This window comes from Schistocerca serialis, chromosome 6 (assembly GCF_023864345.2).
Source record: "Schistocerca serialis cubense isolate TAMUIC-IGC-003099 chromosome 6, iqSchSeri2.2, whole genome shotgun sequence".
Lineage (NCBI taxonomy): Eukaryota > Metazoa > Arthropoda > Insecta > Orthoptera > Acrididae > Schistocerca > Schistocerca serialis.
In genome coordinates this window covers 146,521,944-146,535,025 of record NC_064643.1, presented here as the reverse complement: position 1 = coordinate 146,535,025, position 13,082 = coordinate 146,521,944, and the positions used below count along the sequence as shown (strand labels likewise).

The window sequence follows — 13,082 nt, the reverse complement described above, 5'->3', positions numbered from 1 at the left end:
AAAAATCTGGAAAACTGACCCTCATTAAAAAGAAACATCCAATAGTTATTCGTTAATCTAAACAGTCTGTGTCTTCATATTGTTGTCAGTAAAAATATCTTTGTGTAGACGTCATAATCGAAGTGGTTCCGTTGTTCGAATTTCGATTCACTGATCCTCTTCTTTATATGGTCACATATTACAGTTTACGCTTGAAAAACTGATTCTTATTAAGAAGATACGACCAACACTTACTCAGTTATCCGAAGAGTCTCCCTAAGTTATCAGAAGAGTCCCATTTTTTTTCTGTGTCTACACAGAGTTATCGAATAAACTTAGTGTAGGCGACGCATAAAAGTGATTTCGTTGTTCGATTTCCGTCCCATTCATCCTACTCTTTATATGGCCAATTGTAGCCTAATTTAAAAACCAACCTATCTAACACCAGTTTCTCTACCTCACCATCATGTCAGTCATATTTCCATTTACTGTGTCCACAGAAAGTAGCTGAATTTTCGAGCATGCGTTAAAAGTAAAAAAATCATTTATATTTGATACGGAAGATTAAATTTTGGAAAGCCATAATGGCAGCTCTCTTTCATCGAGGTGCGTAATATACTCCCCCAGAAACAAACCTTCGTTAGCGCCTAGTCGTTAATGACCGAGTCAAACACAGAGTGGGACGCTGGCTACAGTGCGTCTCGGCAGTTATGATCGTGATCTACAGCCATAGTCCATGACTCGAAGCGCCATTGTTCAAAACTATAATATTTAAAGAAGCACAGAGGAAAAGTCTTCCGCTTGCTGGTAGTCTCTGGTACAATTATATAAGCCCCAGTTTCTCTGCTTTCAGGTGCGCGAGCTTTCTGACCTGAGCAGTAAGCTACATTTCATAAGAAGAACAGAATGTTATCACACAACAGTACGCCAAACGCAATTACGAGAGGGAAAGAACGATCATATATGAGCTATGATCTATGATCACTTACTGAAGGGTCGACGAAGAAACGAGAAACTTGGTAGTTGTGCATTGTAATAATAACGAAACCAGTACAATTATCACAGTGGTCGCATTGTGGAGTGTTGGCTATAGAAGACGTATCATAATTAATAGCGAAAACGAACACGGTGAAACTATACAGTAATAGGAACAATATCGTTCTGGTGAACAACGGCCCGCAATTTAAGCGTTTACGAGGTAATTTCGAATGTAGTTAAGAGCCACCACCGACTTCAGTATGAAATGTTGTGCTAGTCAGTACAATTGTATTTGAAATGTAAACTTCCAACTGGGCGCAGATTTCATCCAAGTCTAATGGTTAAGGGATGTGGTGGATGGACGAGGAGCCATCGTGACATTTTGCTGCTGATGTAAAACAACATTTAACGCACCAATATGGTGCAGAATGGATAGGTCTAGCAGTGCCTGTACGTTGGCCTCCCAAGGTCATCTGACCCCAATATCTGGATTTTTATCTTTGGGATCATGTCGAAAGTGAAATGTACAGTGCTTCTGGTGATACTGCAGCAGCGAACTGTACAGTGTTGTCAATGTTTTCAAGATTATCCGGGAATGTTTGAAAGAAACCCTAACTCACAGCAGACCGAGTGCAATATTGCAGCCAGTTGCGAGGGCTACACGTGGACCAGCCCCTTTAGCAGGTACTAGTGTAACGTGCTGAAGCAGTATTGTATTTTTGTTAAAATGGTAGAGGTAGTGGGTGAAATTTAAGCCCAATCGATAAATTTATATTTCTGATACATTTGTACTAACAGAACGTTTCAATTTCAAAGTGAAATCTGTGGCAGCTCCTAACATAACAGTCACGTCTGTTTCGCAAATGGACATTTGAAGACCTACCTTTACTCGGAACATTTTGGCTTCTATTATCGTGTATTTTCACTGGTGTGAGGTAGCGCTATTAATTGCGATACGCTATATTTCACGTGCATCAGTCGAGGTCGAGTAGGTGGAACTGTTGAATATTTTGCAGGATGACACAATAATGGAACACGAACTTTAAATAAAACCTGAAGCACTTTTCTTTCGGTGTCACTAGAGGAGAAAACCTGTATATCTGTTTGTCTGCGTCTATACTCTGAAAACCAGTATGAAGTGCTTCGCAAAGGGTACTTCACACAGTTCCCCTTATCACGGCTTCTTTCCGTTTCATCGGCGTATGGAGAATGGGAAGAAAGATTGCTTAAACTCTGCTGTGCGCACTGTAATAAGTGTAACCTTGTCTCCTCGGACACTGTAGAAGTGATACGTTGGAGGTTCCAGGTCGATCTTTCCATTATCTACGTGCACCTCCCCCACGGATCAAACAAACGAGTGACAAATTAAATCTATGTGCCGGACCGAAACTCGAACTCGGGACCTTTGCATTTCGCGGGCAAGTGCTCTACCAGCTGAGCTAGCCAATGGACCAATTGCCCGCGAAAGGCAAAGGTTCCGAGTTCGAGTTTCGGTCCGGCACGCAGTTTTAATCTGGCAGGAGGTTTCCTACCACCGCACACTCCGCTGCAGAGAGAAAATATCATTTTGGAAACCTGCAACAATTCGTATTGCATTTCTTTGTGTACGTTAAGTATTACAGTTCTATTTAGTACTGGTCCCACACATTTTAGCAATATTCTAGGATGGGTCGCACTAGTGTTTGTAGGCGAAATGGCACCTGAGTCACGTATGACTTGAGCCAATGTGATTATTCCATTACATATCCCTACAAGTTTCTGCACCCAAGAATTTGTTTGAGTTGATTGATCCTAATTGTGACTAAATGGATTTGTAATCATGCGATACGAAGTTTTTTTTCGTTTTGTGAAGCACAAACGGTCCTTCTTTGCAGATAAGAGCATCATCTATATCTGCATAATACAGACTTCGCACTTCCATTGTATTTTCCGTTCGTTCTTATGAGAGATATACAGGGTGTATCAAAAAGAATCATCCGATTTGGAACGTTTATATTTCAGAAACTAACAAACATATACGATGATGTTTGTTTGTTGGTGAACGGGAAACTCAAAAAGCTTTTTTTTTTTCGTACCTTTTCATAGGTGTTCAGTATGCCCCTCTTGAGATGCAAGGCATATTTCAATGCGGTATTCAAATTATTCCCACACTGCAGCGAGCGTCTCTTGAGTTACAGCTTCCACAGCTGCTGTTATGTGACATCTCAGTTCATTCATTGTTGTTTGTAACGGAGGCACGTAGAGTCTTTTATAAACCCATAAAAGAAATAATCATACACAGTCAGGTTCGGTGACACTGGATGCCAGTAATGTAAGGCTGAATCATTTGGTCCAGCGCGACCGATCCATCGTTCAGTAATCCTTTGATTTAAAAATTCCCGTACTACCAGATGACAGTGAGGGAGCGCCCCATCCTGCTGGTAAAGAAGTCGTTCGAATCAGCCCGGAGATTTACCTTTTACAGTTTCTCGGAATTTTTCATGCTATACTCTAATGCTTTGTTCTGTTGGAGGATCCACACCATACCTAAACCCAGTACAATAGTCACGCTGTGACACGCACTGCGCAAATCGTAGAACAAAAAACGCTTTCTATTGTCCCGACACCATCTTCACTAGAACTGAAGTGGACGCACACGGCTGCTACCTAGCGGGAACAATGTAAAACTCGAGAGTTTGCTCTTTCCAGCATTACGTTGTTTTCTTACATGTCTCAAATAATATAATAGTTTTTTTTAATCAGATGATTCTTTTTGATACATCCTGTATGTTGGCGGCAGTGGGATTGCTCCACAGTATGCCGCAAATGCGTCTTCTCTAAACTTTCTGGATATTGTATCGCAAAAAGGACGCCTTCTTCCCTACAAGGATTCCCATTCGAGCTGATCGAACATTTCATGATACTCTCGTCTTGACTGATCATACCCCTGATATATGTAGCAGCACGCCTCTAAATTTCTTCGATGTCGTCCTTTAATCCGATCTTGCGGGGATACCAAGCACTCGAGCAGTAGTCAAGAATGTATCGCGTAACTGTTCTGTAAGCGGTCTCCTAAAACATGAGCTACAATTTTCTAGAATTCTCCCAGTAAACCGAAATCGACCGTTTGTCTTCCCAAAAACCGCCCTTGTATGAAAACCCCTGAGGTTAGTGTTAATATTGTATGCCAGGTCATTAATACACAACACGAACACCAATGCTGACAACACATTTATCTGGGGCACACCTGCAGTTATTCGTACATTTATCGACGACTCTCCATTCAAGATAACTCGCTGCGTTCTACCACGAAATTCTCATCACAGTCACAAATTTCGCTTGGTATATAAAAGCCGAAGCGGAGCGTGTAACAGGATAAGGTAAGTAAAACTGGAGACGTAGAGCCCATGTGAAGCCATTATTTCGTCAGCATGTAAGGTGTCAGGCAAATCCAACACCTTCCATGAAAACCCTGACATGATAAGCAAATCCGGCAGTATGTCACATAGCTCCGAATAAATCCTGACATTAAATTAACCAAAGTAATACGATCAGCGAGTGAGCAAATGGAATACCACAGACTAACACAAGAACGCATAAATGCATGTCATACCTTCCCACCGTGAAACAGACGCAGTTCCGAGGGGAGAAACGAGAACAGAAGCCGAGAGCAGAACCCTGTTAAGCTAGAAGGCCCTACGATAAGGGACGGACACCCACGTCGCCAGCCAATCGCCAAGACCACCCCCAGCCCATGTTAAAAGATAGAGCCCTCCAGAAGAGCAGTATAGATCTTACGATAACACTAAAAGGGCCACACCAGCTGCAAGTTTTAGCGTGAGACTTTTTCGCGTCTCTGTTACGTTGCAAACGTTAAAAACATTGCCCCACCACAAAAAGTATAACGTTTCTCATTGGATAGACAGGATTTTTGTAGGCGGAGCTTAAGGTTAACATTGAGACCCTCATTGGTCAGTTGAAAACACAGCCAGATAGCTTTTTTTAAACCAACTTCGGTAAATTGTAGTAAGGAGAAGTTAGGGGAGAGTTTTTTCCGAGACGGCGAGGTGTGGGGCTGCGTCGCCTACCGCCCCCTGACGCTGCATAAACACCGACAAGGTAATGAACGCACGCAGTGCCGCATTTTTGAGTGCATAAGGCTTCACTCAGAATTGCAGAAGTCCCATCTGTTACATCCCCTTTTTACGTAATACTAGTGTCGATCGTCAATTAAACTTTGTGGTATTCACATTTGCTACTTGAAGTTAAAATCTGAAACGCGATGATTTTTCTGTTCGAGAAGCCACATCAGCCACTTTAATTTACGACAAGTTAGATAAGTAATTAAAGATAATTGAGGGTCACTGTAGACCATTTTGATAGTTTTCTCTTTTGTGAAATTTAACTTAAACCTAGATTATAGATGTGATATGGCATAGGTCATCCTTTGATCCATTGTAGAACTTGGAAACCCATTCGGGAAATATTCGTTCACATTTTTGTTGAACGCAGTTGATTTTTATCATCCTGTATTAAAATATTTACTTTTATCAATAGTGCAATTTATAAACAATGTTTTGTGAGGAGAATAAAATTTCCAGTGGTAAACTTAACTGCTTTTTTGACGTTATTTTACCGGCTAACTAAAAATAGGAACGCCTTGAACCCCTTCCACTAAATTTAGTTAGTATTAAGATTCTTTTACAGGGAGTGCAGTGGAGCTGACGCTGAAATCATTAAGTATTTGATTATATCATCGCTAGCCTCACTGAACTCTTCTGAACTCTACATGTCATGTGTGGTCTGGCGTCTCCTTACCAGCAACAGGTCCCAGGTTCAAACTAATCAATTCCCTAAAAAAACCACGCCCAGAGCGTCGTTGCCCGAAAGTGGTAGGGAGACACGACTTAGAACAAAAAGACACCACGCAGAATGTTAGAAGCATGTTGGGTTACTGATGAGAAGGAAAGCCGCTGCACAGTTTTAGTGGGACTCACAGTTTCTGAGGTCGCTGTTTATCCCGTTCCTCTTCAGCTCAGTGACGATCTCGCAGCGCTCCAGCTGCCTGGCGTCGCTAGTGCCCAGAATGAGCACCAGGGCGATACCCAGGAGGATGGTCACCGAAGGCATCTCTGTTGCGCCTGCTCTTTGCGGAGGGTACAGTGCGAACAGCGGCGGGCGAAGAGGTGCTTTTATCACGTCGCTTCACGCCTCCAGCCCCCACCCCACTCCACTGTAGCGGGTCTGCAACGCTGCACTGGCGCGATAAAGTAAAACGGTAACTTCTCGGACGTGCAGCGGGCTTTTGCCACACTGCTAAACAACGTGCGACGTCATCTGGCTCCGCCGCCCACCTCGCTTATTTACAACAAGCATTCTCTCATTCCACTGTTACAGTCTAATGACGATGTTTAATTCACTGGATCGATTTGGCAACTGTTCAGTTTCATTTTGAGCCGAGCTTATGGCAGTCCAACTTGGATGAAACATTGAAGTAGCAAAGTAATAAATAAATGTCGTGTGACTAGGGCCTCCCGTCGGGTAGACCGCTCGCCTGGTGCAAGTCTTTCGATTTGACGCCACTTCGGCGACTTGCGCGTCGATGGGAATGAAATGATGATGATGAGGACAACACAACACCCCACAACACCCAGTCCCCCTGAGCGGAGAAAATCTCCGACCCAGCCGGGAATCGAACCCGGGCCCTTGGGATTGACAGTCTGTCGCGCTGACCACTCTGCTGTCGGGGGGAGGGGGGGGGGACACAGTAGCAAAGTGATCCCAAATTTAAGCACATCCAAAATCAGTAGTACTACTCACAAAGAAACGAATTGTTATTAAAGAAGAGGCTCTTGGTTACTATTCTTTTCATCAATTTGAAATTTCTTTCTGGCAGAGTTCTCTTCTTATCCAGTGCTCTTTCATTCCGTAGCTGTCCCGTAGAAACAGGAACATCGATATTTCGTGGAACTCCCTTGTTGGCTCAACGGTAGCGCTGTAAGGTGCCAGGACATGGGCACTTAAACGTTAGCTTACCAACATTAGTATTAATGATGACTAACTGAAACCCTCAGCTGCCGACAGGTGTTGTTGATATACCTCGATGTGGACAGCTGAAAATGTGTGCCCCGACCGGGAGCTGAGGGCTCCAGTTAGTCATCATTTATTCCAGGGAAAAGCTGCACGGTCATCTACAGTATCTGTTCTTTCAAGAACAGTTACTGTCTTCATATATTAGTATTAATAATAAAGGGTTTGGCAATGGTATCAGATCATGACTCCATTGAATTATGATAAATATGAGGCATTCTCGAGCAGTATCTAACTTAAAGCCTTGGTGAGAAGTGTCGGAAGTTCAGAATTGTGGAATATAATGTCTGCAGATGGCCGTAGCTCGCCGGGCTGTCGTGGCCGGCAGGTAGCGGTCACCGGAAACGCGGGACAATACGACGCTTTTGGGGGTAGCTTGGCAACCGGAGCCACCTGTGCTGGGCAACACGTGGCGAAGACAGGAATTTCGTTTGCCTAGGGGCGTTATGACCTACTCGATCATTGGGTAGATCTCAGAAATGCCGTTGGAGGGATTTAGGCGATGATAGAGCGTTCGACATTGGCCGAAACTGAGTATTCTTCCGCCACGTTTTCGTACGCGTGGGAGACGGGAGAATTGTGGGGAGAGGACTTCGCCTTCAGCCATCGAGCGGTACAGACTTGGAGACGGCGTCTTGGCCATCATCTTCGAAGGGAGATACACGGTCTGTATCGCAGCACTGCACCAGCGCGTGTTCCGTGCAGAGTTCTGCGGTTAGAGCTCTTTGTGTGCTCAGAAGCGAGATTTTCACCAACGCTTAACCACTTCCAACAACTTACCTAATATTCTTGATCTGCTAGTTATCCTTGCGAGGTGCCGAGTATTTATCAACGCAGCTGCCGGTAATAGGGACGCGTAATTGCAAATTGTTAATGCGCCATTCTCAGGAGTGTGTGGGTGCACAAGGAAATTCACATTTTTGTTGTAAATTTTGTCAGTTGTGGAGGGTATCAAATTAAAATGCCAATATTACAATAGAATTATCGACTTCATTGTAGCTAACATTTACCCTGTCACTGCACAGCTTGCCCAGACGGGAAGGAAAGAAGGTTTGCGGTCTCCTAAGAAACGAATTAATTTTTTTAAAAAAAGAGTTCATCTTTAATATTCTTCTCATAAATTTTAAACTCTTTTCTGGCGGAGCGTTCTCTTCTCATTCAGAGCTCTTTCATTGCGCGGTTGTCCCACAGTAACAGACAACACCGATGTTTTGTGTTAACTTCTATGTTGGCCTAACACTAGTGATACCTACGAGAAAATGAATTATTGTTGAAAGAAGAAGCTCGTGGTTAATATTCTCCTAATCAGTTTTAAATTTCTTCCTGGCAGGGCATTTTCTTGTTATCCAGTGCTTTTTCATTGCACGGCTGTCCCATAGAAACAGGAACACCGATATTTCGTATAATCTCCTTGTTGTCGCAACTGTAATGGTACCTATGAAGAAACGAATTATTATGGAAGGAAGAGGCTCGTAGATCATATTATTCTCGTCAATTTTAAGTTTCTCTTGGCAGAGCGTTCTCTTCTTATCGAGTACTCTTTCATTGTGCTGCGTTCCGATAGAAGCGGGAAATACCGATGTTTCGCGTAACGTCGTTGTTGACCCAGCATTGGTTTAGCCACTATTCGATTGTTCTTCGAACTGTCTACGAACAGCTTTCATTGCTTTGCAAGCTACGGTCATCCCATAGCTTCAGCTAGTTCGTTTACACTGATACAGTGCATAAGTTTTTCGTCCATCTCACAGTTTTTTCCAGCCTTGTCTATCTTTGTCAATTTATGGTATTGGGGCGATGCCTAAAAATTTTCTTTCCTTCGTCAGAAACCCAGTAGCTCTGAAGATTAGATCACACTAAAAGTCGTTTATTTCAACGTGAATGATTGCCTTGCACAGAATGCGTTAATCAGATGGCACGAAGACGTAGTGATCACTACTTGGTTTCTTGAAATCCTTGATTGCTCATTGGAATTGGAAGCTGAAAATACGTGTGACTTATGGTTTGCGCATGTGCGGTTTCTTGCGTAATGCGCATCAAAAAGGCAACTGCAGTGCAAGAGAGGCTGAATACGCCACATGCAAACAACACACAAAATTCTTAGGTAAATATTTGCACATGACAGTGAGAATAAATTCTCGAAACGCATCGTGATAAACTTGAAAAAATGAAAGTACATAACTGCTGCAGTGTGGTTCAAATGGCTCTGAGCACTATGGGACTTAACTTCTGAGGTCATCAGTCCCCTAGAACTTAGAACTACTTAAACATAACTAACCTAAGGACATCACACACACTTCCATACTGGGAAGGATTCGACCCTGACAGTAGCGGTCGTATGGTTCCAGACTGAAGCGCCTAGAACCGCTCGGCCACAACGGCCGGCCAACATCATCGAAAAATTGATGTAGACCAGTGAACTATGGAAGGAATTCAGGCGGCGATTTTATTGGAGCAATACGGCAGGTTAAAGACAATGTAGGTTAGGAATCGCAAGTGGATATCGTTGCTAGAAAGGCGACGATGTCTCGCAAAAACGTGTACATGAATTTACAATGGCTGTGTTACGCAGACTGGTCACAAACTGCTATTGATACTGGTATTGACGGAAATGGAAAACTGTAAACTTCGGCGGCCGCTGGATGAACATGCGATGCTGAACCTCAAGCTCACCGCATAATTGGTAAAGAACATGTCAATACCAGGGCGTAAAGTCTTTGCGAATTTCATTCCGTGTACTCAGTCGGACAGTAACCGTGCCCCACAGACAGCATAAGCAGATGTCAGCATTTGAGAGAGGACGAGTAGTTAGGCTCAAAGATGCCGGTTGCAGTAATCAGCGAGGCGCTCGACGTTTGACTAGGAGCGATACCACTATTCGACGGCGGTCGTAGGAATGGGTCAGCTATGGCCGAAGACAACGTCAAGAAGGAAGCAGTCGATCTAAAGTGACGACAGGACGTGAGCACCAGATTCATCCTTATAACCGATCTGTTGTGCAACTGGTGCTTCGGTGACTACGAGGACCATTAAGAAGCGGCTCACAGAAAGGGAGCTGAGTTTACGGCGCCCCTTGCACTGATTGCTATTGACTCTGTCACCAAGAAGCCCGTTTGCAGTGGTGTCGGGCACATCCTGCCTGGAGTCTCATTGAATGGAGTAAAATTGTCGTCAGTGATGAGTCCCGCATCTAACTGAGCCTCCATCACCAACGAAGGCATGTCTGGAGACGGCCCAGACAGCGGTAGTATACCAGCCTAACTGTCGCCCACCATGAGCCGGACAACCAGGTCTGTGGTGCCATTTCATTTGTCTCGGGCATGTATGTGTGTGATGTCCTTAGGTTAGTTAGGTTTAAGTAGTTCTAACTTCCAGGGGACTGATGACCTCAGATGTTAAGTCCCATCGTGCTCAGAGCCATTTGAACCATTTTTGCCATTTTATTTCATAGCAGAACGTCTTTGGTTCTCATCTGCGGCAGCCAAGTACAGTAGTAAATCGACGATATTCTACGTCCCGTTTTGTTGCCTTTCTCGTTCTGGTATTACAGTTCAGCTAGATAATACCGGGTCGCACACGACGAAACGTTCTGTAGCTTGCCTTCGTGCTTGTCAAACGCTACCTTCACCAGGAAAGTCACCGAACCTCTTCGTAATTGAGAATGTTTGGAGCATTCTGCACAGGGTCCTCCATCATCTAGGGATTTTGATGATCTAACGCGAATTCTTTACAGACGAATAGAAAAACGGGTAGAAGCCGACCTCGGGGAATATCAGTTTGGATTCCGTAGAAATGTTGGAACACGTGAGGCAACACTGTCCTTACGACCTTTACAATTTGTACAGAAACCAGATGGCAGTTACAAGAGTCGAGGGGCACGAAAGGGAAGCAGTGAATGGGAAGAGAGTGAGACAGTCTTGTAGCCTTTCCCCGATGTTATTCAGTCTGTATATTGAGCAAGCAGTAAAGGAAACAAAAGAAAAACTCGCAGTAGGTATTAAAATCCATGGAGAAGATATAAAAACTTTGAGGTTCGCCGATGACATTGTAATTCTGTCAGAGACAGCAAAGGACTTGGAAGAGCAGTTTAACGGAATGGACAGTGTCTTGAAAGGAGGATATAAGATGAACACCAAAAAAAGCAAAACGAGGTTAATGGGAATGTAATCGAATTAAATCGGGTGATGCTGAGGTAATTAGATTAGGAAACGAGCCACTTAAAATAGTAAAGGAGTTTTGCTATTTGGGGTGTAAAATAACTGATGATGGTCGAAGTAGAGAGGATATAAAATGTAGACTGGCAATGGCAAGGAAAGCGTTTCTGAAGAAGAGAAATTTGTTAACATCGAGTATAGATTTAAGTGTCAGGAACTCCTTTCTGAAAGTATTTTTTATGGAGTGTAACCATGTATGGAAGTGAAACATGGGCGATAAATAGTTTGGACAAGAAGAGAATAGAAGCGTTCGAAATGTGGTGCTACAGAAGAATGCTGAAGATTAGATGGGTAGATCACATAACTAATGAGGAGGTACTGAATAGAATTGGGGAGCAGTTTGTGGCACAATTTGACAATAAGAAGGGACCGGTTGGTAGGACATGTTCTGAGGCATCAGGGATCGCAAATTTAGCATTGGAGGGTAGCGTGGAGGCTAAAAATCATAGAGGGAGACCAAGAGATGAATACTGTAAGCAGATTCAGAAGGATGTAGGTTGCAGTAAGTACTGGGAGATGAAGAAGCTTGCACAGGATAGAGTGGCATGGAGAGCTGCATCAAACCAGTCTCAGGACTGAAGACCACAACAGCGACGTGCTATTCGGTCAGAATGTGGCACGATACCCTCAGGAGGACATCCAACATCTCTATCAATCAATGTTATGTCGAATAATTGCTTGCGTAAGAACCATGGGTGTACCAAGGCGTTACTAACTCGCACAATTTGGCTCAATTTGTGAATCTCTTACTCTTGAATAAATAATCCAAGTTTTATTAAATTCAAATCATTTATTTGTCTGTGAACGAACTGTGTGATGTGTCAGCCAGATACAGCCGATAACTGCGCTACAGCCACAAGTCATGACAAGGAGCACGTTCCGTGTCATGCACCATTTTTAGGCGAGCACCATGTACGATGTAAACCCACGTCTGACGTGCTTGACGACGCGGAACATGTACCGGACGGTTTTACTGAGTGATTTTATGGCGCTTGGAGCGGTTCACGGTTGCACAACTGGAGATAAAGCATGCCTTTTCCGTCAGTCCACTGACATCCACGAAGACACCGTTTTGTAGCACCTCGTCTCGCCGGCCGGAGTGGCCGTGCGGTTCTGGGCGCTACAGTCTGGAGCTACAGTCTGGAGCGCTACAGTCTGCCTCGGGCATGGATGTGTGTGATGTCCTTCGGTTAGTTAGGTTTAATTAGTTCTAAGTTCTAGGCGACTGATGACCTCAGAAGTTAAGTCGCACAGTGCTCAGAGCCTCGTCTCGCTCGTGAGCACTCTGCATGTGCTTAAAAGCTGGACCTCACTTCCCGAGTCTCTCTTACGTTTGATTTTTAGAAGGAACAGCATGTAGCTTGATGCTCGTTACAATCCCATATTCGATCGCGCAACGTATTGAAACTAACAAATGACGTAAGACATCATATGAATGGTGGCAGACGTGTTGCGGCCAAACATGTCGTAGGCAGCTTATCGGGTGATCATGGAGTTTGCGATCAAATAATGACGCCATTGTTGTGTCATGAGATTCCATGGCCCCTAAATTAATGCAAATTACTTCCTTCTAGCTACCTGTACATCATGCTGAGGACTAATTTTATTGTGATTTTAATGAGTGGCGTGATAATATTATTTGGAAGTCGGAACCCATTGATTATAGCACGCTAGAAATTGTACGAGAATGAAAGCAAAAAAGTTCTCGTAGCATGGTTCCACAGCAGTTTAAGAGATAACTGCGAATGTGTGGTTACGTGCTGTCGCTGACTTCAGGGTGAAATATTGTACCATAGGACAGTATTTCACCCTGAAGTCAACGGCAGTACGTAACTACATATTCGC

The 13,082-nt window shown here is 43.8% G+C and overlaps 1 protein-coding gene across 1 annotated transcript in view; it reads right to left on the bottom strand.

The window, feature by feature from the left end:
• Positions 1-6,066, bottom strand: part of LOC126484698 (lysozyme-like) — a 31,254-nt gene extending 25,188 nt beyond the window's left edge. The window contains exon 1 of the mRNA XM_050108294.1: positions 5,934-6,066. Coding sequence (XP_049964251.1) covers positions 5,934-6,066 — 133 coding nt within the window. The remainder of the gene's footprint in view (positions 1-5,933) is intronic.
• Between the last annotated feature and the right edge of the window lie 7,016 nt (positions 6,067-13,082).